Source organism: Aspergillus costaricaensis (assembly GCF_003184835.1).
Source record: "Aspergillus costaricaensis CBS 115574 unplaced genomic scaffold BO79scaffold_2, whole genome shotgun sequence".
NCBI lineage: Eukaryota > Fungi > Ascomycota > Eurotiomycetes > Eurotiales > Aspergillaceae > Aspergillus > Aspergillus costaricensis.
The window spans coordinates 597,676-624,433 of NW_020291802.1; the positions used below are offsets into that span (position 1 = coordinate 597,676).

Below are 26,758 nucleotides of genomic sequence, written 5' to 3' on the forward strand. Positions count from 1 at the left end.
TGTGCAGATGTCTACCGTTTGGATAGATTCTCGAGCACTATGTTCAAGCTACGCTGGGTTGCAACTTTTGCAAAACTAGATAGGGGGTTCCTTTTCTGGAAGTCCATCCGTCTGAACTGGTATAGATTCACCGAAAGACTATATTACAGTCCTGTATAGTTTGGACCCAGTGAGTCTGAGTGTATGTGGTAGGATAGGAATGTGACAAGAGGAAACCAGACAACCGACCCACCCCGCAAGCAAACAATTAAGGAGAGAAAAGAAGATGAGAAACGCAGCACCTGGCACACCCCGTCACCTTCAGAGCCGAAAGTAGAAGCAAAGAATATGTATCTCCACCAACCCCACACCCAGTAATAGTACGGAGTAGTTACTCCGTTGATATAAGATAGTGTTCATCACATGTCCCAGACTGCCGCCTTAGCCTTCTCTTCTTCCTCCTTCGCCTTCGCCGCCTCCTCCTTTTCCTTATTCCGCCTCTTAATCTCTTGCTCCTTTACCGCGCGGTCATACGCCCGCTGCTCCTCCGTGCGCTTGGGCGCCCGAATTCCCAGCGCTCCCGCAATCATCCTCCCCGCCACAGCCGTCTGTTTCTCCGGCCTCCTCGCCGGTGATCTCGCCTCTGATCGTCCACCATAAGTAGGCCACGGCGGCTGCGATGCAGACGTCTGCGGTGAGATGGGCGTGGGTGGGGGGTCCAAGGGGCCTTCAGTGTAACGGATAGAAGGTGACAATGCGGGGCTGGCGAAGCGGGAGGAGGTAGCGGGGGAGGTGGATGAGATGTCGGCTGCTCCTCCTTCGGGGTCAGAGGAGGCCGAGTCTACTTCATCTTCCCAGGAGTCGGCGACGGGGGCAGGCTCTTTCTTCTTCTTCACCGTGTGATGGTGTTGTTTGGGGACAGAGGTGGGGGGAGTCGGTCGGGGAATATCTTTAATGGGACTTTTATTGGCGAGGGAGAGTTCGCGGAGAGAGGATTGTAGTTCGGAGGTTGCTGATGCTGATGCTGTTGGCGGTGTTGTTGCTGGTGGTGTGGCTGGAACGGACATTGGGGGTGGTGTTAGTGTTGGTGTTTGTTGCAGCTGATTATGTTATGGGAGTACCATGGGGTACTGTGGGGTGAGGAAGTAGTAACAATGGGGGGGATCTGGGGAAGGAGGAAAGAATAGCGAAGGAAAGGAAGAAGATGATTGAGGAGGGGCTCAGTTATTGCAACGGCAGTACAATTGGGGAGGGAGAAGGGAAGGTTAATAAGAGGAGGAATGAAGGAACGAACCCTTGGAATTGAAACTGGCATGTGCGGCCGCCATATCGACTACGAATTGATGAAATTCTATTATTGAAGATCTTGGAGTGGTTCGTAGCAGAACAATGCAGAGTGGTCCGACCGCTTTCAAGCAAATCGAAAAGGTGAAATCATGAATGGCGTCAGTCCCGGCAGTGCGACCCCGCCTTTCGGGGAAGGCGGGCCCCGTGATTGGCTCTGCTTGGGGCTGGCCAGAGTTCGAGTTGGTCCATCGCTTTTGTCTTTCTGGCGAGAATTTGCAGTTTGGGGTAACGGTTCACGTTTCCACCATTGTGTGGTGGCTGATCTGCGTTGGGAAGTCACTTATCATGGCACAGATTGGTTGTTTGACTGGCCAGTTTCTTGCTGGTGTGTACATTGTGATGGGAGAGTTGGGTCATTGATCTACATACTCCAGTTCAAGGCTGTAACGCTACTAGCAAGGATTACTGAAGTCGTGTGATCTGATCTCAGGATGTGTATCTCTCAATATTTGGGACACTTACTTTGTAGTCCAAAGTATGTTCTCACATCTGCATTGTTCGCATTCTGTTTGTAGATAAGTACTGACTAAGCAGTTGGGAGTGTGGGGTGATCTCCAATCCTTGTTCCCAGAGCCTAGAATTCATAAAAATAGACCACTTGACATCATCTACCAATATCTCACTAGTCGATGCAATTCGATAAGATTGCCTTTTCGGTGGGCGAAGGGAGCAGGGTTTTCATTCATGTGAAGTCTTATCACCAAGTTGTGCTGCCCAAGAGATCTAGAACATATTTGCTGATAGGAAGCATTACTGCTAGTGCACCATGACTGCGGACGCAGACCGAGACATGATACCATCGAGTAGGGGCCTTCAAAGATAACTGAAGGACTATGTACCTCACAAGGTGTTGGGAACTGGTACAATATCATTTCTATTGGAGTATACAGCACCGAGCATTGCTGCACGCCACTACCAACAAATGCCCACCAGCTAGATGAGAACATACACAAACTGGAAAATACGAATAGAGAAACGCACGTTATACATACACTAAGTTCTCCAGTGCCAGTCTGCACTTTCTTCAGCCTCTACACCAAAGCTGTGGCTCTTAACACCGCCGGCGGAGCATGTGGCATTTGCCTTTCCGAGTCCCAAGTACTACCCGGCAACACGTTTCCGAGACCACCAATCACAGCAATGCATGACTGTCCCGAGAGCCCACATCCTCTTGTTTAGTACCTCGGAAACAGTCGGCAGGTTGTCCGAGACCGGCGGAGTATCCGTCTTATAAGACATCAATTCCCGAGGTTAGTCTTCCGCCCCTTCAACTCTCTCCAGGCCTGTAGACCAGTCTAGCAACTGGCTGTCGATATTGCTCTACTTCACGAAGTGGCCGTGAGTGGTAGTCACTGATTTGTTGTCACTTCCATCATTTAAACCTATCATTCTCGCAATTGGTGTTCTTATAATACCCCACACTGAAATAGCCGGCTATTGATCTCCATCAAGTAACCACAGCACGGAACCCACTATGTCCCGCCTGGCTTCATTGTCTGCGCCGGCGAGAAGGCCTCTCGTCCGTGCTTCAGTGAGACAATCACAGGGGTTCTCGACCTCGTCCAGGAGCTGCAGTTATGCGGACACGCTACAGAATTTGAAGATCGGAGCTCACACGCGGGTCTTGTTTCAGGGATTTACAGGTGAGTCTGTCTCTCAATATCTACGATCTTACATTGACAATAAGTTTAGGTAGACAGGTAAGCGGGCTTCTAGTGTAATTGCAATAGGTCTTAATTAACATGCCAGGCCACTGCCAACGTCAAGGAGTCCTTAGAGTGGGGCACGAAAATTGTCGGGGGCGTTAAGCCGGGCGTCGAAGGAGAGCATCTCGGTCTTCCAGTGTTCCCATCTGTAAAAGCGGTATGACTGATTGTCTACTTATCCGGGCATCATACTTATACAGACAGGCCCAAGAGAGAGCGAAACCGGACGCATCTGCGATCTACGTGCCAGGTAACCAGACTGCGAAGGCGATAGAAGAGGCAATAGAAGCGGAAATTCCTCTTGTTGTAGCAGTGGCAGAACACGTCCCTATCCATGATATTCTTCGAGTAAGCAATCCGGTTTGAGAGCGTTGTCTGTGAGAGCTATAAACTGATGGTAACTAGATCCATTCTATGCTGAAGACTCAGTCAAAGACGAGATTGGTCGGTGCCAACTGTCCGGGAATCATCTCTGCAATTGGCAAATGCCGGATCGGATTCCAGCCTCTGCCCTGCTTCGCACCTGGCAATATTGGCATTGTCGCGAAGTCAGGGACCCTGAGCTATGAGACTGTTGCGTCCACAACGCGGGCAGGTCTGGGGCAAAGTCTCTGTATCAGTATGGGAGGGGATGTTCTAGCAGGAACTAACTTCGTCGATGCACTGAAGATCTTTGAAGAAGACCCTGACACCGAGGGGATCATCCTGGTTGGCGAGATTGGTGGTACGGCAGAGATCGACGCGGCGGAGTGGATCAAGGACTACAATCAGAGGACTGCTAACCCCAAGTATGTGGAAGAGCCATTCGTTCCATGGGAAGCAATGCTGACAAGTACAGACCGATAATGGCCCTCGTTGGAGGCTTGCATGCTCCTCCTGGACGGATCATGGGCCACGCAGGTGCATGGACAGCAATTGGGGAGCCTGGCGCGAAGGCCAAGTATGAAGCGCTCGAACGGGCCGGCGTGATGATGGTCAACCATCCCGAGAAGTTCGGAGAGGGGATGAAGTCACTTCTGAAAACTCGCGGGCGCGTGGGCACTACTGTAGGTTTGTGACCGGCGAAACACAACAGCTTACTTACATGGAGTAGTCTATCAATGGCGGGAATCAGCGGCGAGGCCTACATACAATGAGGCGCATCAGACCTAACCGTTACGGCGTCTCTCAGCCCCAGCAAACCAGAAGTCTATTTGTTAAGCCGTTCCAGGCTCTCGATATGCTCAGAAAAGAATCAATCCCCGTCAACGAGGCTGCACCCTCCGAGTCGGACTTCTTCTTGTCCCTCACCGTTGATAGGACAGCTTTGTCGCCGTGTATTCTTGCCTCCACATCCGCTGGCTTCGAACCAGCACAGACGGGCCGGTTCCCATTTTCATACGAGGGCACGGACTTTAGCAGCACAAACCGCCTGGTTGAAGCGGTTGCCTCCCACCTGCAGCTTCCCGCAACGGCACACGACAACCTGGCGCAGCTGCTGCAGGGATTATGGCGGGTTTTCAAGGAAAAGGAGGCGTACCTCCTGGAAGTACGCGCCAACGCCACAAGTGCCTTTGAAGTCCGCGATGCCCGCTTTGGGTTCGATGACGCTGCTTTTCGGAGCTCAGGACGCCAGGAAGACGTACAGCAACTGAGAAACCCAGCAGAAGAGGTACCTGAGGAAGTCGAAGCCGAGAAGGATGGCATTGTCTACGTCAAGTAAGCCATCCCAGTCATCCCTGTGTAACCTACACTGACCGAGCACAGACTGGAAGGCAAAGGAAGCATCGGAACCCTAGGTAAGTCCATCCCCAAACCCCACATCTACGAGGTTACCATCCCACTGACCTCGTAGTGAACGGCGCGGGACTGGCAATGAACACGGTGGACGCGCTGACGATCCATGGCGGACACTGCGCGAACTTCCTGGACACGGGCGGCAAAGCCACGACCGAGACAGTCAAGTCCTCATTTCGGATCATCACGTCGGACCGACGCGTGAAAGCGATCTTCGTGAACATCTTCGGGGGATTGACACGGTGCGACATGATCGCGGAAGGGATCATCCTCGCAATTCAGGAGATGGAGATGACAGTGCCCGTGGTGGTGCGACTGCGCGGGACAAACGAGGAGCGTGGGCAGCAGATGGTCAGTTTGATTCCGTAAACTTTTTCCCAACACTTGATCATGAAAAGCTAATTAATTAATGTTCCGGATAGATCGCGGAGAGTGGGTTGCCACTGGAGGCATTTGACAGTTTCGAAGCGGCAGCAAAGCGAGTGATTGACTTGGCCGACAAGCAGTAGACTTAACTGACATACAACACCTAGATAGATAATCAATATCAATCAATCCATCACTCTAGATGAATTAACGTTCTAGACACATGGCATTAAAGCGAGGTACGTAACGTCGCCCATCGCTCCGAGCCAATGACTCCTCTCCCGGCAGAACCCCATCCAAGGAAACGCAGGAGTACGTAAGTGCAAGTCGTCAAATGAAATCGACCCCGCGATCGGCGCCCGCCCCGCTGTTTCACCCTTTTCTATCCCAATCCTTTTTCTACGTACTTCAACCCCTCCTCCTCTTCCCTCCTCTTTCCAAACCCTCCTCCTCCTTCTCCCAATTACCCATACCACACACACCCTCAAAATGGCCACGTACGTCCCCCATCCCCATCCCCAATCCCTTATCCCCAAACCCCCCAACTAACCCTCCCCCCCAAATAGCAACATCACCTACCACGCCAGCGGCCTCACCCGCACGGAGCGCAACACCCTCCGCTCCCAACGGGGCCTCACAATCTGGCTGACCGGCCTCTCCGCATCCGGCAAATCCACACTAGCCGTCGAACTCGAGCACCAGCTCGTCCGCGACCGTGGCGTGCACGCCTACCGCCTAGACGGCGACAACATCCGGTTCGGCCTCAACAAGGACCTTGGATTCAGCGAAGCCGACCGGAACGAGAACATCCGGCGGATTGCCGAAGTGGCCAAGCTGTTTGCCGATTCGTCCGCTATCGCCATCACTTCTTTCATCTCGCCGTACCGCAAGGATCGCGACACCGCGAGACAGTTGCATGAGGTGCCCACGCCCGGAGAGGAGACGGGTCTGCCGTTCGTTGAGGTGTATGTTGATGTGCCTGTCGAGGTGGCGGAGCAGCGGGACCCCAAGGGGTTGTATAAGAAGGCTAGGGAGGGTGTGATTAAGGAGTTTACGGGGATTAGTGCCCCGTATGAGGCGCCGGTTAAGCCTGAGGTTCATGTCAAGAATCATGAGGTGCCCGTGCAGGAGGCCGTTGCGCAGATTATTCGGTATTTGGATGAGCAGGGGTATTTGCCTGCTAAGAAGGAGTAGAGTATTCCACTGGTGGGGATGGGGGTTTAGAGTAGATAGATGATAGAGATTTGTTGGTTGTATATAGGAATTGGGCTTGACTGTTTACTGCTTACTACTTTTGAATAGATTCTTAGGCTGGGGGTGGAGTACTTCTATGTACGTACGCTAGACATATAAACAGGAAGAGAATAGATCCAAGCATAAAACAATGGTGCAAACTAGCAAAGGCCGCTGGCTAGTTGAACTCAAACTCATAATACACATATGCCGTATACTCCGGCCCGCCCTCGCCGTGCATCTCGCCCGGGTCGTCGCGCTTCACTCGGCCCTTCTTGTCACGCCCGAACGCATTGCCCGCCAGGTAGGAGTACTTGTCGTCCAGATTGCGCTTCGCTTTGTCTGCCTGCTTCGTTCCGGGAGTCTGGTCTAGTTAGCAATAAACACATAATATCAACAAGAGTAAAGATATAACTCACCCGGATCAACGTGCACACAAAGTCCAGCGGCAGTCCATACCGCAGCACCGTCTCCACAAACACCCGCAGCACATACACATGGATCCAGACCATCACGGCCTCACTCCACGCCGTCCGTCCCAGCCGGAGCGTCTCTCCCCAGAGCTTGCGCTCGTCACCACCCACCCGCTCGAACTCCTTCCGCTCCTCCTCCTTACCTCCCTCGATGTACTTGAAGTCGCGCGGAATCCACTTGTTCTCACGGCACTTGTGCACAAACTCCAGGCTGTGCTTCTTGAACGTCGTGACGGCGTACAGTGTGAAATCGTCGTCCGAGGCAACCAGCGTCGCCGACCGCGGCACCACCATCGGCGCCACAGTCTCGTAGATCTTCAGGAACTCCTTGACTTGCTGGGCGGGCACAGCGACGAGGTGCGTCTCGATGTATTCGGAGTCGCGGACGAGGGTGCGGGGGTCGACGACCGAGGAGAGGGATTTGGTGGACAGGTTGCCCCTATAGCAGAGCAGATCAGACAACGTCCTCCTGACATAGTGCGTAAAGTAAAATAGCAACTCACGTCTGCTTCCGCTGCAACGTCGCCAACGTATTCTTCACCTGATTATACTGGGTATATTTCGAGCGGATGTCGTTATCGATACTCGCTGCTTCCTGTTCACCCGTCAGCTATGCTCCACCACCCCTATCCATATGCTAGGACTCTTACCTTCTGCAGCAAATCAATCAGTTCCCCCAACGGCTTATCAGCCCTATACTTGACCTTATTCCACGAGAACGTGCGCAGGTACTGATCCACCGGTTCTAGAAAAAGACCCCGTCAACACAAAACACGTCACTTCCCAATAGAATATTCTGTGACAAACATACTATCATTCACCGTCTTCATCTTATCAATCTGCGCCTCATCCCCCTCCAGAATATTCTTCAGCGCATCGCCAACCTTGGCCACCACCCCCTGGCACCCAGCCTCGAGCTTAGCCAGCTCGTCGGCCTGCTGCACCAGAGCATCGAGCGTACCGATCTTGAACTCGGGGATGGGGAACGGCGCAACAGAGCCATTTTCGGACGAGACGGTGGCGGAGATGGCGTCGAGGGCGTCGTCGCGGTGGTGGGAGGGGGTGATGGACGTGGGGAAGGAGACGAGGAGGTACTTGGTGGATTTGGACATGGTGGCCGGGGGGGGTATATGATATTAGTAAGTAACTAGTTGGGTGTAAGGGGGGTGCCACGCATGTGGTCTGGCGGTGCAGACGGGGAAAAGTAGTTAGGGAAGATGGGCTGTGGAGAGAGAGAGGTCAAGGGGGGAGGTTGGTTGGAGTTGGACTGGAGCTGGAGCTGTTGGTGCGGAGGAGGATCGATTGCGGTCGGTCGGTCGGTCGGTCGTCACTCGGAGGCGGTCGGCGGCGGTGGTTGGCTTCGTCGGGTGGGTTTGATTGGTACATGTTGATTTTGGGGGAAGTTATACTATCTCTATGAGGGAGGGGATGCTATTCTATTTCGTCTATTACGGTATCAATTGTCTGATTAGATAGCTTAGGGTTATACTACTGTTGTTGATGTGTTATGCATCGAAGAGGCCACCTACTACTAACTATAAGCTAGTAAGTAGGTAGTATATAGGCCGCGCCGCATCTTATACTATTCTCTACAGTTGTAGAACACAATACAAGTGAGTTCAAAATGTACATAAACACAAGAATAAATTAATTGACATATCTGGCCTAGAAACCCTTTTGCGACTGCTCCTTAAGGCTGTAATATGTACTGTGCTGCCACCAATAGACATGTCGTTTCAGCTCCTGCAACGGCGCATCAACTGTGCCTCTAACCTCCAGCCCTACTACCACCCTGCATGAAACCATATTGAACCAAACAGCCCCCATATGCCGCCAGCTCACATAGCATCACCATCATCAGAAGCAGCTTAGACCCTCATCTCATCGACACAGCGCGCACCTCTTGTACCGACCAGACCAGACCAGACCAGACCAGACCAGCACGAGGAATCCGACTCGACGACCATGCCACATACACACCCTGCATACAGCGCAAAGCAGTCACCATTCGACAATCAAGTCATCACCAAATAATTAAAGATAAATCCCCATATCGACACCAATATCACCTCACTTCGCCACCGAAATCGAAGCCCGTCCCGACAGCGACTCCCTACGCTGCTTCCTCAACGCCTTCTCCGTATCCATCAGCAAGTTCTGTACCGATCTGCTTCCGCGCGCATTAGATCTCACTCCATCGTCGTTAAGAAGCTCCGTCAGCGCCGCTTTCACTCTATGGTCGTTGCCACAGGCTACTGTGCTGCTCGCACTGTCTTTCTTGATGTGGTGGTGCTTGTACTCTTCGTCGCCGCTCTCCTGGGCGGTGGGAGAGTAGGAAGTTGAGCGTTTCATAGGATGGATTGTGTGGATGGTTGGGACTTTGTCTGCTGAGGCGATGGGGTGGTGGGTGTTGTTGTTGTTGTAGGACATTTTTCTTCTATCGATCTGGTCTTCTTAGTTTGAAGATGTTGTTGATCTTTGATAGATTAGATTGGATTAAGACTGATGTGAAGGAATGAAGATCAGCGGCGTATTCCGCCCTTTATTTTCTTTTTTGTATACGAAGCCAGTGCCAGTGGATTGGATGGAGGGATGAGATATCGAAGCCCCGGTTTGGGGTAAGTAGACGATTGATTGGAGTCACTATGACGTCTAAGACGTTGAGGAGGATCTGCAGAGGGTAGATGTGAGGTACTTTATATGGGCTGAGTTGGGATCTTATGAGCAAGAAAGTACTGTAAGTACGTCTTTCTTTTGTAGTCAATGGTTGGTTGGATGTTTCATTCACTCAGTAGTTATAAGTCATGTAGCAGATGATGGATAAGTAGTAATGGGTAACTAAGTGGTAACTACCGGTTCACTCTGACATCATAAGGGTACCTTTTTTTTCTTTGTTTTTAAACTTCCGTCTTTCACTGCAGATGTAGTGTGACAACGTCCTATTTTTGAGATATTTGTACCTGGGGTGATTACGTTGACAGGTCGATGAACACATAGGAGATCTTATTGAATGGAAATAAAAAAGTGACAATCAATCTCACCATGGCAAAAAAGGGAATATCGCTGGTTGGGCGGGATGTACGAGTCCGATTAAGATCAAGCGGTGCTGATTGGCGGGGTGCGATGCCGTGGTCAGCCCTGGTTGAGATGTGAACTAAGTTCTTTTCGCCTCTTGCCATCCATCCCTCCATCCATTCATTGTTCTTATCCTACGAGACACGAAACTGATACTCATCTCCCCGGTCCAGATACACAACCTCCCCATCCAACCCAGCGGCCTGTACTTGTGCCCGGAAATCATCCAACGAGCTTGCAAACACGTCATAGTCATCATAATGAATGGGGATAGTCACCTGTGGTCGAATCAACTTGATCAGTTCCACTCCCTGTTTCGCGTCCATGGTTACCATCATTGCTAATGGCAACATGGACGGCGAGGGTACTGTCGTGCCACCTAGATGAACCAGCATCAGGTCGATCGGTTGTCCTGCATACCGACGGGGAATCTCCTTGAGATCATCGAACATGAGCGTGTCCCCTGAGATGTAGATTCTATAACCGGAGGTGAAACTGTCTGCGTTGTCGTTGTTGTCACCGTAGCCTAGCTCGAGCATCCATCCGTTTGTAGGAGGGATCTACTCCGTTGTACTAATCAATGTCTGTCAAGCTAGACTATACATGGAGGAAGAAACATACCGCCCCAACTAACTCATTCAGTTTTTCCAACGGCTTTCCAACCGGGATATGTTTCCCTGGCATACCGGTTATCCGGAGCTTGGGCCGTTGCTGTCGCTGTGCGTCATTCTGGTTCTGTTTGATATCGACTGTAAGCTGCTCGTATACCTCCACGCTGGATACTCTCGTGAACGAGTCTTCTCCTTTAGAAGTCAAAATGGATTTGGCATGGGGTGTCGTAACGATGGGAAGGTCACGACGAAGAGAGGCTTCGACTTTCTGATCGAAGTGATCGCTACAATTTCGTTCATCAGCCTGTTTCTTGTCCAATCCATTCTTATGTGAAGATGGATGTCTACCCGTGATAATGAGATAGAAGCACCAAGTCGATCCGCGGTAGCTCTTCCAGATCTACAGCCGGATTCGTCTTTCGAGTCGAGGATACTCCAGGGCCGAGGTGGACGTGGTCCCCTGCGTGGAGAAAGTTGGGCTGAGCTAGTTAGTTAGCATCTCAATGATATCCCCTGCATCTGTCTAGACCTCCGGATTGGCGCATGTGGTACATACATCAGTCATGATGCGGATTCCATGCCATTGTCTGCATCATTTTGTTAGTTCATAGCTTGATATTATATTTAGCAAGGATTCACGCGCATGATCGTCGTGGCAGTGCCGACGAAGTATATCGACGCATTCTCTCCGCCTGGTTTGGCGGGATGGACCCTGCTTTCTTTGGCTGGGGGGAGCTTTAAGGGAGGGTCGTCAGAGGACGGAGGGTGTCTTGTCGGGGGCTGGAGGTCATTGGGATCAATAGTGATGCTTTTAGCCATCGTGGATGATTGCGCCAGTCGAAGTAGTATGATGCTGGATGTTGATACTTCGTAGTGAGCAGCTGGTGTTGGTTTGGGGATGTTCACAAGCTGGCGTGAGTGTGACGTCAAATGCAACCTCCAGATCGTGAAACTCTATTAGAAGTAAACATGGACCTGCAATCCTCTGGACCTGAATATCCATGCGATAACAAGTTATGCATTAGTCAGGTTGACGCCTGTGCGACAATGATCATAGCAATTCCACGGTGTCTTCATAACCTGGGCTGTAGCCTAATGCAACATGAGAAGGCCACAACGGCAGCTACTGCGGCCTTTTTCTTCTCGTGCTCTGGGTTTGTAAATTAAAATTCACAATCTAGAATAGGTATAGTATACTGAACAGAAGTTATCTATATGTACAATCCAAATGTAGCTCTCCAACCATTTATACGCCTGTTAAATGTTCGAGTCGCAATGACTCCGAAAGAAGTACTATCCAATATTTATAGATCAAATCGAAATCAAATGGGTGCCAATTATTTGGTCATGTTGTATAGAGTCGACATAGCCTGCATGTCTGATTAGCCTCGTCTTGCATCATGATTCGATCATCTGAACCTACCGCGGCCTGCTTGGGCTCAATAAACAGGGCCTTGGCCTCCACGAGCACAACCGGTTCCTTTCCGTCCTCGGGAAGAGTCTCAATGCGACCTTCCACCCAGGCCTTCCGACCCTCGACCTTGACAGTCTCCGCCCGCAAAACGGCATAGTTGCCGGCCATGGCGGGTTTGCGATAATCCAAGTTCAAGTTGGCGGTCACACCCACATTATTCGGCAGAGCAGGGAAGCAGCAGCGTCCCATAGCCTCATCCAGCAATGTGGCCAGCAATCCACCGTGCACAATTCCCGGGTGACCGCAGAGGTTGGGTCCGAGGTAGAAAATCGAGACCAAGCTCTTTCCGCCCTCTTCACAGAATACTAGCGGAGGAGCCACAATCTTGTCCGGTCCAGCGAGTGTGCCGCCTGTGAGAGTGCGCGCGCGCAGCTTCTCCGGTATCTTCATGTGTGGGCGGGACTCGGTGAAAGCAGGATCGTTGCGCAGCGACACGGCCAGAGGGTGGTTGCGGATATAGTCGTTGACCTCCTTGGAGAACTCATCGTGAGGGACGAAGGCGGAGAGAGTCTCCTCATCGGTAGCTAGACTGAGCGTCATCATGCGCGACACAGATTTGGAGGTTTGGTAGGTCAAGCCAGCAGTGAAGGCGACGACTGCTAGAGTGGTGAATCCGACGAAGCGGCGAAAGCGGGAGCGAGTCGGAGGTGTTTGTGAGGGGAGGGATGCGGCCTCTGTGAGTTTGATTGTGATTAGTTAGAGCACTTGATTCTGAATAAGTGCTTTTATATAGTCTGAATGCTATTCAAAGCATAAAGTATTGTGCAAGGAAGGGGGGAATACATACCTGCAGAAGCAGTGGAATAAACTCTGTGTGCAAGAGGCTGGGATAGGGAGATGCCTCGGCACAGAGCAGAAATTTGGGTGGGAGGCAAACGCGACAGAGGCAGAGCATGAGCAACAGCTCTGGCCATGGTAGTGGAGCCTAGCATTGTTGGGACCGGCGGCATGGCGACGATTGTGGACTCTCTCTGACACTGGAGATGGAACGAGAGGGTTTCTTAGGTTTCTTATAGGGAGAAACAGAAAAAGGAGAGTCGAATGGAATGAATGGACTTTGGGGGGGTAAAGCGCAAAGGAGCCCCTCGATCAGATCAGCAGAGCCTCGATGTTGCTTTGCTTTTGCGGCGCCATTCAAAACCAGTTCCAGCGAAAATATTCAAATTGCCCTCGCCCTGTTCTTTTCCCAGGAGAAAGTCCCATGGTTTTCCGCATCGTGAAAATCGGTCGAGGCTCCGTTGATTGGCGTCGGGCGGGGCGGCACTGCGTTGGAACCTCGGCTGCTCTTGCAAGGGGCCCTGCAATTGACTTTTGGCAACTTCCTCATTGTCCATTGTATGAGTCGGGGGAGGGATAGTACCCAGTAGTCCTGATGGCGAGAGAAACTGAAATCACTTTCCAGATTCCCCTTATAAAATATAGGGGTAAGTTGGGTTTAAATGGTCTGTCCTTCCAATTCGGTAAATCTGACAATCCTTCCCGATCAATAACTCCGCCTCCGCATCTTATCTGCCTTCTCCTTCTGCTCTTCCTCTTCCTTCGTCTCGTCGATCAGATTGCTCCACCATGCTGTCTCCATCACATCTCTATGCTGGTTCAGAATCATGCTTGGTAGCGCTTCATGTAGATAGAAAAAGCAACTGACCCAGCTTCCCGCGGGACTCAGGCCTCTCTGTTGTACAGATGACCCTTCCGCTTCATGCCAGGGAGAGACGCTAAAAACGCTTGCCTGCACGATCATCGTGCTTCAGACTGGTCATACGGAGCCACAAAGGTTACATTGCAGCGATAACCCTGGTCAATAATTTATATCAGGGGCATGAGATTGCTCTTCATGCTTAAGGATGTCGATGATAGTACTCCCCTCCCCCCTCCTCCTCTCGGGGACATGGTCTCATTCCTGTCTCCCTTGATGGCCATGTCAGCATACCAGTCTAATCGTGTAAACATATACCACGCCCGTCACTCGCTTCTGTCATTCCCTTGCTCAATCAATCTTCGCCGACATGATTAATTGGAAGCATTTGGCAGTGTCTGTAGCCCTCCCCTGCATTGCAGGTTGCGCCAACTCTTCCGCGTCGGTCGACGACTATGATGTTCTACAATACATTAATCCTCTGATTGGAAGCGCTAATGGAGGTATGCACGAGGCTTACCCCGTAATAGCTATGTTTAGGGCGAGATTCTGACCGCCGTGTTTTTCAGGTAATGTCTTCGCGGGCGCAACGGTCCCATATGGCATGGCCAAGGCTGTCGCCGATACGGACTCGGTCAATAATCAGGGAGGCTTCGCCTACGATGGCAGTAGTATTACCGGATTTTCTAGCATGCATGATTCGGGGACGGGTGGCCAGCCCTCTTTGGGCGTTTTCCCTCTGTTCCCCTACGTGACCTGCAAAGACGACGATGTCAATGGCTGCGCTTATCCCAAGAAGGACCGGACGACCTCCTACGACTCTGCATCGGTCAAGTCCAGTCCCGGGTACTTTGGGCTAAACATGAGCTCAGGTATCCATGTGGACATGACAACCGCTCATCATACGGCTCTTTTTCGCTTTCAATTTCCGGTCGACAAGCCGTCGAGCCCTTTGATCCTCTTAGATCTGTCCGACTTGTCGGATACTCGCCAGGACAATGGCACTATTTCCGTAGATCCTACCACAGGACGCATGACCGGCCATGCACGCTTTCTTCCCAGCTTTGGAAGCGGCTCCTATGTGCCGTACTTCTGCGCCGACTATCATGGTGCTGGTGATATCCGAGATAATGGCATCTTCGTTGATGCACGGGCCAGCGTAGATGTCAAAAACCTTACCATATCACGGAGCATCAATGGATACCCGCTGCCGGTTCGTAACGTATGCCTCGATAACATGTATGTCATATTGACAGTTTTCAGGGTGGTGCCTTTATCCGATTCAATTCGTCTGCGGACAATGTGATCCATGCGCGGGTGGGGTTGAGCTTCATCAGCAGCGACCAGGCATGTCAGAATGCAGAAGCTGAAATCCCCGACTTTGACTTCAACAAGACTCAAACTGCAGCTGTGAACATGTGGACGGAGAAGATGGCTCCGATCCGTGTATCACGGAATGGCATCAACTCGAGTATGCTTACCAACTTCTACAGCGGGATCTACCGGACCATGGTCAACCCACAAGACTATACAGGAGAGAACCCGTTGTGGGACAGCTCCGAGCCCTACTTTGACTCGTTCTACTGGTATGTAGTGTGACCCCGGAATAATCTGTTCAATGCTGATCTCTGCAGCCTGTGGGACTCGTTCCGGTCCCAGATGCCGTTTCTCACAATCTTCGATCCAGCTTCACTCACTCGCATAATTCGCTCATTGATCGATACACAGCGGCATCTGGGATGGCTCCCAGATTGCCGCATGTCGCTTTGCAAAGGTATGTATGACCCCTATCCAGCAATATCTGAAACTAACCCTCTCAGGCTACACGCAGGGTGGCTCGAACGCCGACGTCATTCTGGCTGACGCATACGCCAAAGGCATCTCAGACGGCATCGACTGGGATGCAGGCTATGCAGCTGTAGTGAAGGACGCCGAGGAGGAACCATTCGACTGGTCAAACGAGGGACGTGGAGGACTAATGAGCTGGAAGGCATTAAACTACATCCCTGTGGAAGATTTCGATTACATCGGCTTTGGTACCCTAACTCGGAGCATTTCCCGCACATTGGAATACTCGTACAATGACTTCACTATCGCCCAAATGGCTCGGGCCATGAACAAAACCGGCGATGCCGAAAAGTACGAGGGAAGGTCGCAATACTGGCAGAACCTCTTCCGAGCAGACCAAACCTCGTATCTCAACGGCACCGACACAGGCTTCCAGGGCTTCTTCCAGCCCAAATATCTCAACGGAACCTGGGGATCTCAAGTCAGTAACTCCTCCAATCCACCTCTACCCCCCAAACCGAACTAAATTGTATACCATCCAGGACCCATTAACATGTTCCAACATCGACACAAGCGGACGATCCTGCTCCTTACAAAACAACGGAGCCGAGACCTTCGAGTCCAGCATCTGGGAATACCAATTGTATGCCCCCATCCCCAATCCACCTAGAACCAACCCCCCCAACTAACCACCACCAACCCCCTCAGCTTCGTCCCCCACGACATGTCCACCCTCATCACCCTCCTCGGCGGCCCAACCCAATTCACCCGCCGGCTCGACTACCTCCACGACCAGGGCATCACCTACATCGGCAACGAGCCCGCCTTCCTCACCGTCTTCCAATACCACTACGCCAACCGGCCGGGCAAATCCACCGCGCGCGCCCACTACTACATCCCACGGTACTTCAACCCCACGCCGACAGGCCTCCCCGGCAACGACGACTCCGGCGCCATGGGTTCCTTCGTCGCCATGACCATGATAGGTTTGTTTCCGAACCCCGGGCAAAACGTCTACCTTATCACCGCTCCGTTCTTTGAAACCGTCCAGATCACCTCCCCGTTGACGGGCAAGACGGCTACCGTGAAGACAGTCAACTTTGACCCCACCTATCAGAATATCTATGTTCAGTCGGCGACGCTGAATGGCCAGCCGTATACGAAGAGTTATGTGGGTCATGAGTTCTTCACGGAGGGGCAGGAGCTCGTGCTGGTGTTGGGGAGGAATGAGAGTGAGTGGGGGACTGGGGTGGGGGATGCGCCGCCGTCGTTGTCGACGGGGAGTGTGGTTGGGGTGGATGGTTGAGGGTAGGGGATGCTGTGGCACTGAGATTATGTTCTTACGGTATGGGTAGGAACTGCGTCGGGGGGTTAGTCAGAGAGGCGGGTGTACTCTTCTTCTTCTTCTTCTTCCCTATCAATTCTACCGGGGGGGTTGTCCTCTTGTTTTGCAGGACCAGGAGCAGAAGACATAACTTCGTAGTTTATAATACCAAGCACTAGGTAAGATTGAATACTTTGTGATTTGTCCTACATATCACACTTTTATGAATAAGATAGAAGTACGTGCTGCATTACACCTGATTGGGAATATCGGGACTTTTCGATTATATCACATCTCACAATCTGACATTCGCCGACAAACGGAGCAGCCATCACGACAGGGTTGAACCCATTGCTAGTCCCCAAAGGGAGACCCAAAAGGAAAAAGGAAGGAAAAAGAAAAAGATGAATCATCAGAATCTATGTACAAACAATGACGTCAAACATCAAGCCATCAAGAATCATCATCAGGGGGGAATCTATTGTTGAAAACCAAGCCAAACACCCACTCCTATATCACCCCGTCCATCCACATCCAAGCCAATAAAACCGACCTAAAGGGAAAGGGTCTAAGCCTTAGGACGATAGAACTTGCTCTCAACCCAAGGCATACCGGTAACCGTAGCCTTGCGGAGCTTGTTCCTCACCAGGACGCCAACCTCAGTGCCCTTCTTGTGCAGTCCGTTCTTGATGTAGCCCATGGCAATGTTAGTGCCGCCCAGAGTAGGGCTGGGAAGGCCAGAGGTGATGACACCAATCTGGGTGCGGGACTCGTCGTTCAGATCGACGATGATGGCGCCCTCACGGGCAGGAGAGCCCTTCTCGACGGTGAATCCGACACGGCGTTGGGAGAGGGTCTTGGGGGAGGCGACCTGGGGGAGGATGGTGGAGGCGCCGTTGAAGTTGGCGGTGGCGGGGTCACGACGCTCCTTGCCTACGAGCCAGGTGAGGGAGGCGCCGGGAGGAGTTTGGGAGGTGGAGATGTCGCTTCCGTAGAGACACATTCCGGCTTCGAGACGGAGGGAGTCGCGCGCGGCGAGACCGGCGAGACGGACTTCGTCGGGGTTGGAGAGGAAGAGCTCGGTGACGCGAGCAGGTAGGGTGGCGTCACTGGCAGTGGGGATGGAGATCTCGAAGCCGTCTTCGCCGGTGTAGCCGGTGCGGGAGACGAGGAGGGGCTGCGGGGTGGTGGTGCCGTCGGGGAAGGTGAGGTGCAGCTCTCGGCAGTTACCAAAGTAGAGGGTGGAGAGGTCGGAGGTGGCGCCGTCGGGGGTGACGAGGGATTGAAGGACAGAGGCAGCCTTGGGGCCCTGGAGGGCGACTAAGGCGCGGTCCTCGAGGATCTCCCACTTCAGGCTGTCGGCGCCGTGGGCTTGCTTGTAGGTGTCGATCTCGGCTTGCAGGAAGGCCAAGTCCTCCGTGCGACGACCAGCGTTGGTCACGAAGTAGAAGGAGTCATCGGTACGACGAGTGATGACAGTGTCATCGACGATGCCGCCAGTCCCATCCTCCAGGAGACAAGAGAGAGTGGATTGGTTGTGGTTGAGCTTGTCGAGGGAGGAGGGGGTGACCTTCATGAGGAGGTCAAGAGCGCCGGGGCCGCTGAGCTGATGTTGAACCCTGTAGTTGGTCAATTGAGAAGGCCCTGGGCAGTAGACGAAAGAGGTATACGCACATATGGCTCACATCGAAAAGACTGGCCTTTTCCCGAGTCCACTTGTGGCTCTCGACATGGCTAAGGTCGGAATACTGCAAGGGCATGGAGTACCCCGCAAAGGGGACCATTTTGGCACCCCGGGCCAAGTGAAGATCATACAGTTGAGTCTTCTTCACTGGACCCGATGGAGCAGCTGACGAGGCATATCGAACACCTCCTTGAGCAGACAGCGAAGTCACTCGGGGAAGGGGACGAGCAGCAGCAATGGAGCTGGCCGCGGGGCGGAGAGCGCGCGGAGAAGCTGCCAGCTGCCGCGGGAGCAGAGATGCGCCATTGACAGCAACAGAGGCGGGGCGAGCAAGCGAGCTCGAGCCCAGAAGGTGAAGACCTTTTCTCACGGAACGTACAGCAGACATGATGAACAATTGCTGCGAGAGAAGAAGGAAATTGAGAAAATGAAATGAGGAAGAACAAAAGAAAAAGCAAGGGCAGTAGTACCAGTAGAAGTACTTCTCCATCGCCGCTGCGGAGAATCCCGCGATAAGCGGAAAAGTCACATGGTGATAGGCCATCTCCGCGGGAAGCAGTAACAGGCCTAATTCGGTTAGTGCATGATTAGAATTGTTTATCAAACATCTAAAGAAGAGGTGAACTACTAGTAATTGCGAATCTGGGCTTTACTAGTAGAGTCTGGGGCTACGTCGGTGTGGTAGCGTGTTGTTGTGGTTATGGAATAAGTTCATAAACAAATATGCTTATGATAGGGATTTATCGAGATTGACTGTATTTTCTCAACCCGAGTCTACCTTCAGGCGAGGCAAGAAGTGCTATGTACAGAGAGAGACTAATAAATAGAGTAAAGCAAGCAACCGACCCCTTTTGACCAGGTCCGTATCCCTATGCGAGGAGTGTCTAAAAAGCAAGCAACCGCGAACGAGTACACCTTTTGAATCACATACGCCAACCCCACCCCAGGATATTAAAAACACAGTATTCCGCACAAGGCTAATCGAGTCCCAGAAAAGCAACGAATCGGCAAGTAAAATCACAAAACGCAGTAACATCTAGCATGAAAGGACTTAAATCACAGGCAAGAAGGACTTGAGCGAACAAAGAGAGAGCAGGTGGTAAGTACACAAGGCTGGAGGAATTTGGGAGAAGAGTATGGTTTGCGATCACGCCTGGCTCTGGCTAGATCGCGACAGCCGAGACGTAGACCTCTGGCTCCGGTGGGACGGAGCACGCTCCGGAGGTGCGTATTCAAAGTGCGGGAGAAGTCCTGGGTTCTGGCTCGGAGGGGTCTTCGAGGTAGTCTGGTAATCTCCCAGGATACGGTCATCAGCCGCAGTATCGGGGTGGATTTCAATGCCTTTCTGCTTATCCAGGCCTCCATGAGGACTGTCCGTCTGGACCTTGAAAGCCTCTCCGTCACCTGGTGCCCGCTCGATTGGAGACCAGCCCGCAATACTTCCCGCAACCACACCGGCCATCGCAGCAGCAGGCCCGAAGGCTGAATTCGAGCGGGACCGAGTGCGTCGTCTAGAGCGGGAATCGGGAGTAGGGGGCTGTGTCGGGGTGCTGTCGCTGTGTTCGCCAACAGGAGTACCCGGAATCGAGTTTTCTCTGGACCGTGACCCGCTTCGTGATCTTGGGAGGAGTTCTTCTGGATGTTGCAACTTGTGCTTGAGATGCCTCAACCGACCTCCGCGAACCGTCTTGAGGAATTTCAACTGATCCCGGATCTCCTCGAGCGCAGGATTCCACTCAAACCGCCGGTCCTCGTCGGATACCAGTAGCTCGGGGCCCTTCTTGCGCTGCCAGAACCGAGGGATGAGCCTGCTAATAAACTCATCAGGTATCAATCGGATGATCACGGCTACCGGCAGCGAGATTACGCCTAGAACCAGCGAAACACCCCACTGAGCTCCATTGAGTCGCTTGACAGAGAACGCCTGTCCACCAACGAAGATAATGAGAATTTGTCCACCAATAATGATGAATTGAATCCCCATGAACCAGAAGTTTCGCCACATGCCCTCGAAGATATTGAAGTTGTTGTCGAGTCGGCGACAGTTCCACTGGTTGAAGATCTGCATCCAGACAAACGTGTTGAACACCATCGTCTCAAGCCGGTCGAGGTCGTCTGCCGTTTTGTAGTGAAAGATCGATTGTCCCGCAAAGTTCAGAACCAGCGTGACGACCAACTGATAGATACTCTGTCCGATAATCATCTTCCACATAGTCAAATTGATCAACGGCGCCGATTTAGGATCAGGTCGACGGTCGAGAACATGAGGTGAGGGGGGATCCGTAGCCAAGGCAAGGGCCGCAAAAGTATCCATGATAAGGTTAACCCAGAGAAGCTGAACTGCTGTCAGGACAGATTCCTCATCTCCACTCGCTACTGCGGAAACAAAAGTGAGGACCACGGCAGTAACGTTGACAGTAAGTTGGAACTACAGCTCTGTTAGCTTTGCTTGCGAAACACGGAATCATACAAAAACATACCTGAAGGAATTTCTTAACAGCATCATTGACTGTCCTACCCCAAGCCATAGCCTTGATAATCGAGGTGAAGTTGTCGTCCATGAGGATGATATCGGACGCTTCTTTGGCCACTTCAGTGCCAGAAATTCCCATAGAAAAGCCAACATCAGCCGTCTTGAGAGCCTGTGCATCGTTCGTACCGTCGCCTGTCACAGCCACCGTTTCACCCAGTTTTTTGAGTTGAGTAACCAGGATTTTCTTGTCGTCGGGGCTTGACCTGGCCAGAACCTGTAGCCGCGGGATGATTTGCGTCATCTGACGGCTGCTTAACTGACGGAACTTGGGGCCCTCAATAGCAATGCCTCCAGGAGTGAAGATACCGCATTCTTGGGCGATAGCTTTGGCAGTCATGATGTTGTCACCAGTCACCATACGCACAAAAACACCTGCACGTTGACACTGGTGAACGGACTCGGTCACACCCGGTCGCAAGGGATCCTGGATACCAAAGACGCCCAACAAAATCATATCCTTGAAGACTGCATCGAATACAGCGAGCGAACGATCCTCCTCCTGAGTAGGAGCCCCACGGGGTGGCCATTGATCGAAGTCCCGGTACACCAGACCAATAGTTCGTAAAGAATGAGATGCATAACGGTTGATCAAATTGTCCAGGTTAGACCGGTCTTGATCCGACATGGGCCCTTCTGACAAGTCCTGGGTAGCGTTGTGAACAATACGAGTGGATCTCGCAACCAGAATCTCGGATGCACCTTTGACCAGCATTCTGTATTTACCATTTTCCATCTTGACGACCACCGCCATACACTTGCGTCCGGAGTCAAATGGCACCATCTGAGCAAGATTTGCGTTGTCCCGCGCCTCGCTGAGCGACCCTAGGCCGAGATACGTACGCGCAAATCCGAGGAGGGCAGTCTCCGTCTTCGAACCGATGAAAGTCATTACACCGTCTTGCTCCCCTTCGAATGCCGTGGAGTTATATACAATCGACTGAATCAAAAGGTCTTTGGCCGGTGCAGAAAGGCTGGATGCGAACTCGGAGGGAGAAAGAGTAGTCGCAGGGTCGCGACCCCGGTCGCCGTCTGGACGACTAGAGGTTTCGGTGGACTTGTCTCCAAATCTTAGATTCTTTCCCAGAGTAGCCGCGACGGCGGTCATTTTGTTTTCCGTCAGGGTACCTGTTTTATCGGAGCAGATCGTGGTGGCATTACCCATAGTTTCACAGGCTCTCAACAGACGTACAAGGTTATTGTCCTTGAGCATTCGGGTCGTTGCAAAGGCGAGCGCCAGGGTGACAGCCAGAGGAAGACCTTCTGGGACAGCAACAACGATGACGGTCACAGCAACAATGAAGATCTGCAGGAAAGCTTGTCCTTTCTCAGATGCACCGCCCATGTCTTTCAACTGCGCAAGGAACTTGATGAAAAGCACGACGAACAGGAGTAATCCGGAAGCAAGACCAAGCTTTGCAATGTACTCTGCGAGCACGTTTAGCTTCGATTGTAGCGGGGTGGTCTGCCCTTCATCCTGAAGAGACATCATGGTCTTTCCGTATGTTGAATTAACACCGACTGCTGTAACCAAGAACGTCCCTACACCTTCAGAGACTTTGGCACCAGATACGATGAACGGGTCCTGCTTCGAGACGTTTTCGTGTTGCTCGATCGCCCGATAGACATCGTGAGCAGGAGTCTTGCGTAACACATCCGACTCGCCGGTCGCAGAGGATTCATCGCATTTGACATTGTGGCCAGTAATAAATATACCGTCAACTGGAATAAGATCACCGGGTTCAAGATGCATAACGTCACCCACGAGAATGTCGTGAATGGAGATCTCTGCTGTTTTCCCGGAACGGACCACTTTCACCAGTCGATCATCTTTCTTCTTGTTCAACTTGACGAACTGGCGTTCCTTTTGCCAGTCGTTAGCGGCACCCACAACGACCACGATTAGGATGGCAACAATGATAGCCACGCCCTCTACCCATTGCACACGTGCTTCCTTCCCCGTTGCCGTCACAGACTGATAGATTCCAAGGGCGAGAGATATGATTGCAGCTATCGTAAGCAGAATCAGAACCTTGTCGTTGTATGCAATCCAAGCCAGCTCCAGAAAACTCTTCGCCTTCCTTTCAGGAAGCTTGTTCCTCCCATAGACGCGGCTTCGATCCCCAAAGGCATTTTCGACATGTTTCGACGAGCCCGTGTCGGTTCTGGGAGGGCTCGTTGGCGTCGAGGAAGCGTTCTTTGGCAGCGATTCGGACGTTTGCGTGCTGGTGGCATCTTCGAAGCTCACTGTACCATCCAGGTCTCCTTCATCCAAACTCAGACCACTCCGCGCGTCGGTTCGAAGTCCTTTTTCGATTCCACGCAACCCTCCCAACGCATGAAATGCCCCCAGGCTCTTAGGGTTCAATAGCTTGTTCAGATGGCCAGGCGCGAATGCAAATTTGTTGTCTTCCACCTCAAACTCGGCCTCTCGCCCCGGATCCGGCTTGAGGGCATCTTCATCGGAGATTATCGTGTTCTGGGTCAAATCGGTGCGCGAGCCGTGAGATGCTGTGGGAACATAGGTATCTCCCCCGTACGAGCTGGTATACGAATTATTCGAGTCCTCAGATTCCAACGAGTTACCGCGAGACCTGGTGCCGGGGACAGCCAGGTAATTCGAATTCGACATGTTCTCCGTCATTTTCGAGGCGGGAGAGGAGATATTGTGCGGGGATGTAGGACGACTCTCGTAGTCCCGGTTCTCAGATGACGCAAAAGAGCGGACTGACGATGGCGAGACACCCCCACTGCTCAAGAGCGCGCTCATATCATGCGCATCAACATTTTCGGTAGACACTTGTAAGGAGGGGTGGGATGGGGTAGGAAGTATCTGTTGCGGGGGTTCTTGCTGGTCGGTTGAGGACGTTACAGCCGACGTATCGATGGTGATAGTCGGGGCCCGCTCCCGTCGCAGGGGAGTCGACCCTGACTGCCTAGCATCATGGCCATCCGATTTGGAATCCGGCATGATATTTCCAAGGGGTGAAACAACCGGAGATGAGTGGGTCTTGGGAGCGATGGCAACGGACTAGGATACTAGACGTCAATAGGAATGCGGCTCCAAAAGGAGCAGAACAATTGAACAGCGCCGTATCATAAAATGTCGGATCCAGACGCAAGAGAAGTGGGTATCATTCCAGAGGCAAGTAGCAACCGATTAAGCTCAATAGCGGACACCGAAGAGGAATGCGCGAGTATTATATCCCATGTGTTCTAGCTACACTAAGAACTGGCGCTGCGGATTAAACAGACGAATGCGCGGAACTGGCCGTGGGAGTAAGGAACGTCCACATCGATTCAACAGCGATTCGAGAGAAGCACGAGAGAAGACGGGAAACAGGCGACTAGTGAAGCGAAAAGGAGGGAAGGACAACGGTGGAATATGAAGGTTGACAAGCTTTGCCAGCACCAGAGAGCCCACACCACGTAGTAACGTCGTATCAGGAGCACATCCGGAGGTGACAATTATCGAAACGCGACCCGATGGTGGGACCAATCCCGGCAAAGTATAATCGGATTAAAAGCACTGCCAGTGCTAGAAGGGCTTATCAGCGACGAGGTATTACTTGAAAGCCAACGAATGGACAGACGTTTTGCGTTGAGGGGAATTGGAGGGGGAAACCGACAATCCAGCGACCGAACCTCACTTGTGTCTGCGTAAGGAGCACAGAACCAATGGAGGTAAATTACGGAATGAAGCGAAGACAAAGAGGGTCTAAGGGCAAGAGAAAGTCAAGTGGAGGGAGAAAGGGAGAATGAATGGGGGAGGGAGAAATTGGGGAATCAAGCAGAACAACGACACATCATGAAGTTGGGTGGATAGAACGATTGATAGAGGGACTGAGATCATGGAAGTAAAGAAAGAGGAATGGCAGGCGCAGTTGTACTGTCAGGTAAGGTACCTACTACTTACCGACTACAGCATGATTCGGTGGTAGACCCTGCACCTATCCTGCAAAAGACCAATCACTACGGCTATCTGCCCCACTGTGGACCCACCGGTTGGTCCAGATCGAGTGATGTGGTAAGTTTGGGAAACGAAAGCTGTTTGTTTGCAGAAGAAAAGCTGCCAATTGCCCGATGGCTGACTATCTACCCCATGTTTGATGGTTCTGCTTCGTCAGGGCACCTGGTTTATCGATCTTCAGGGAAACCTCCATCCATATAAAGGGAGAGCGCCTTTCAATCATTCTGTTCCTTTTTCTGACCTCTAACGGGAATATCCACGGATTGAGGCGACCTCCTTGCCACCAAAACAGGGCGCTGGGGGTGTTTGGTTTCTTGGGGGGGATTGTTTAACGGGCCTAATGACCTCTGCAGAGCTCCGACTCGCCCAAAGCTGTAACGTAACTCGTCGGTTCACTTTTGCACTGCCTCATTCTCGACCCCGTCATCGAAAGTCTTTTGATTTGATTTTTTCCCACCTTTCCCCCTTTCAGAAAATTCTATTTTATTTTATTCCCATTTCATTAATTTTCAGGCCTTTATTATTACCCGCCATTATTGATATGATTGTCCTGCTCCCTTTCTTTTCTGTTTCTGTGTTTCCAAACCTGTTTGGGGAAACAGGTCTTTTTCAGTGCAAGTAATAATCCGAAGTGACATCTAGACTATGAGTCTATGAAGTAGGTACTACTAATGAGTTGCTTACTAGAAAGGGAGGAGGGAACGGAAAAGTGGTGACGGAAGAGACAAAATCCACACCTCGGTAGTGCATCCCTCGCTCTCCAGACTAACGGTCGAGCTAGAATTAAGGGGAATGGAACCCGAAGCAGGACGTGCTCCATCCACGTACCTTAACTCATCACCAGCCAATTTTCTCCCGATTTACCAGCAGTGAGGCAGATACTTTCTACCTCCAATGCTACCAATGCCGTTTACGAGATGGTCCCCAGAACGCTAGCGGTATTTAGACGGACCAAATGCCGCACTGTATTTCTTGTTCTCGGCTCATAATACTCAAGATGAGGGTATCCATCGTGATGATGTTGGACCTGCCTCTTCAAGTGTTCTAACTTGACCCCCAAGAAAGGGGCTCCACTCGGACCACGTACTATCAACCAAGTAGATAGAGAGGCGGCGCAGAACAATAAACTAGACTAGTCAGTTATCTATCTAGACTACTATCTGTCTATCTATCTACTCATCGCTCTACTCGCTAATTAAGTAACTTACTAAGAAGTCATCAAATTAATGACGATGCATTAATGTTTGGACTAGTCGAGCTAATGCACGCTACGCATCAGGTCTAACCGCCGGGTTCGCCAGGGAAAGAATATTCCATGTACCACATGCCACCCGAGAAACTGTGATGAATGTCAAAGGACGGATAAATAAAAGTTATCAAACGGTTATGTTAAAACAGATCACCAATATCCTGTCAACAACACGCAAGATGACGAAGAGAACCCGCCAACAAGTCTAGATTTGTGGAACAGCCCGAACCCCCAACCTAACTTTCTCCGTCAGTAAATAGTCTACTTTACCAGGAGAGGAACAAGAGGAAGAAAGAAGAAAACAAGACTTGGCAGGAAGGGGGCGGTGCAAAAAAAAAAAAGGGCCCCATCCATCTAATCCACGTATGGGAACCTGACTAGTCTAGTTTGCATACTACGTACTAAAAAGCAAGTCGACAGGGAAGTAAGGTTAGCTTTAGCTTAGCCGGAGGGTAATAATAATGTGTTTATTATCCTCGTCTGGAAGAACATTCCTTCTTAGTTAGTCTAAAGACTTGGAAACTTGAACTGGTTTTG

General features: G+C 51.6%; 11 protein-coding genes across 11 annotated transcripts; 4 read left to right on the forward strand and 7 right to left on the reverse strand.

Moving 5' to 3' along the window:
* Positions 1-130: 130 nt before the first annotated feature.
* Positions 131-1,345, reverse strand: BO79DRAFT_206502 (uncharacterized protein). Its single transcript, XM_025681985.1, has one exon. It carries the CDS (start codon positions 1,044-1,046, stop codon positions 399-401), a length of 648 nt encoding a protein of 215 aa, XP_025544373.1. The 5' UTR covers positions 1,047-1,345; the 3' UTR covers positions 131-398.
* A 1,268-nt stretch (positions 1,346-2,613) lies between these two features.
* BO79DRAFT_267743 (putative succinyl-CoA synthetase subunit alpha) lies at positions 2,614-5,336 on the forward strand. Its single transcript, XM_025687067.1, has 9 exons — positions 2,614-2,977; positions 3,076-3,189; positions 3,237-3,380; positions 3,438-3,820; positions 3,871-4,078; positions 4,126-4,730; positions 4,779-4,810; positions 4,867-5,159; positions 5,231-5,336. Exons 1-9 carry the CDS (start codon positions 2,801-2,803, stop codon positions 5,315-5,317), a joined length of 2,043 nt encoding a protein of 680 aa, XP_025544374.1. The 5' UTR covers positions 2,614-2,800; the 3' UTR covers positions 5,318-5,336.
* Positions 5,337-5,580: 244 nt separating this feature from the next.
* BO79DRAFT_186076 (adenylyl-sulfate kinase) lies at positions 5,581-6,488 on the forward strand. Its single transcript, XM_025680447.1, has 2 exons — positions 5,581-5,671; positions 5,741-6,488. The coding sequence occupies exons 1-2, from the start codon at positions 5,664-5,666 to the stop codon at positions 6,366-6,368; spliced, it is 636 nt and encodes a 211-aa protein (XP_025544375.1). The 5' UTR covers positions 5,581-5,663; the 3' UTR covers positions 6,369-6,488.
* Positions 6,459-8,158, reverse strand: BO79DRAFT_284156 (H(+)-transporting V1 sector ATPase subunit C). Its single transcript, XM_025688223.1, has 5 exons — positions 7,692-8,158; positions 7,531-7,625; positions 7,384-7,475; positions 6,827-7,319; positions 6,459-6,771 (listed from the first exon to the last, which is right to left on the reverse strand). The coding sequence occupies exons 1-5, from the start codon at positions 7,990-7,992 to the stop codon at positions 6,586-6,588; spliced, it is 1,167 nt and encodes a 388-aa protein (XP_025544376.1). The 5' UTR covers positions 7,993-8,158; the 3' UTR covers positions 6,459-6,585.
* A 792-nt stretch (positions 8,159-8,950) lies between these two features.
* BO79DRAFT_250170 (uncharacterized protein) lies at positions 8,951-9,310 on the reverse strand (the record flags this gene model as incomplete). The annotated part of the gene is made up of 1 exon (XM_025685799.1): positions 8,951-9,310. The coding sequence occupies one exon, from the start codon at positions 9,308-9,310 to the stop codon at positions 8,951-8,953; it is 360 nt and encodes a 119-aa protein (XP_025544377.1).
* A 779-nt stretch (positions 9,311-10,089) lies between these two features.
* Positions 10,090-11,385, reverse strand: BO79DRAFT_267751 (MBL fold metallo-hydrolase; the record flags this gene model as incomplete). Its single annotated transcript, XM_025687068.1, has 4 exons — positions 10,090-10,515; positions 10,577-10,850; positions 10,915-11,045; positions 11,206-11,385. 4 exons carry the CDS (start codon positions 11,383-11,385, stop codon positions 10,090-10,092), a joined length of 1,011 nt encoding a protein of 336 aa, XP_025544378.1.
* A 412-nt stretch (positions 11,386-11,797) lies between these two features.
* BO79DRAFT_206505 (PaaI family thioesterase) lies at positions 11,798-13,041 on the reverse strand. The gene is made up of 3 exons (XM_025681986.1): positions 12,828-13,041; positions 11,990-12,714; positions 11,798-11,936 (listed from the first exon to the last, which is right to left on the reverse strand). Exons 1-3 carry the CDS (start codon positions 12,988-12,990, stop codon positions 11,904-11,906), a joined length of 921 nt encoding a protein of 306 aa, XP_025544379.1. The 5' UTR covers positions 12,991-13,041; the 3' UTR covers positions 11,798-11,903.
* A 1,005-nt stretch (positions 13,042-14,046) lies between these two features.
* Positions 14,047-16,770, forward strand: BO79DRAFT_242254 (glycoside hydrolase family 92 protein; the record flags this gene model as incomplete). Its single annotated transcript, XM_025685193.1, has 7 exons — positions 14,047-14,179; positions 14,246-14,898; positions 14,940-15,262; positions 15,311-15,450; positions 15,497-15,945; positions 16,007-16,107; positions 16,173-16,770. The coding sequence occupies 7 exons, from the start codon at positions 14,047-14,049 to the stop codon at positions 16,768-16,770; spliced, it is 2,397 nt and encodes a 798-aa protein (XP_025544380.1).
* A 289-nt stretch (positions 16,771-17,059) lies between these two features.
* Positions 17,060-18,887, reverse strand: BO79DRAFT_186088 (glycine decarboxylase subunit T). The gene is made up of 2 exons (XM_025680448.1): positions 18,463-18,887; positions 17,060-18,407 (listed from the first exon to the last, which is right to left on the reverse strand). The coding sequence occupies exons 1-2, from the start codon at positions 18,858-18,860 to the stop codon at positions 17,357-17,359; spliced, it is 1,449 nt and encodes a 482-aa protein (XP_025544381.1). The 5' UTR covers positions 18,861-18,887; the 3' UTR covers positions 17,060-17,356.
* A 572-nt stretch (positions 18,888-19,459) lies between these two features.
* pmcA (putative P-type calcium ATPase) lies at positions 19,460-24,092 on the reverse strand. Its single transcript, XM_025685773.1, has 2 exons — positions 20,953-24,092; positions 19,460-20,900 (listed from the first exon to the last, which is right to left on the reverse strand). Exons 1-2 carry the CDS (start codon positions 23,971-23,973, stop codon positions 19,620-19,622), a joined length of 4,302 nt encoding a protein of 1,433 aa, XP_025544382.1. The 5' UTR covers positions 23,974-24,092; the 3' UTR covers positions 19,460-19,619.
* Positions 24,093-24,211: 119 nt separating this feature from the next.
* BO79DRAFT_224016 (uncharacterized protein) lies at positions 24,212-25,845 on the forward strand (the record flags this gene model as incomplete). Its single annotated transcript, XM_025683639.1, has 6 exons — positions 24,212-24,281; positions 24,530-24,595; positions 24,639-24,718; positions 24,851-24,898; positions 24,944-24,994; positions 25,660-25,845. 6 exons carry the CDS (start codon positions 24,212-24,214, stop codon positions 25,843-25,845), a joined length of 501 nt encoding a protein of 166 aa, XP_025544383.1.
* Between the last annotated feature and the right edge of the window lie 913 nt (positions 25,846-26,758).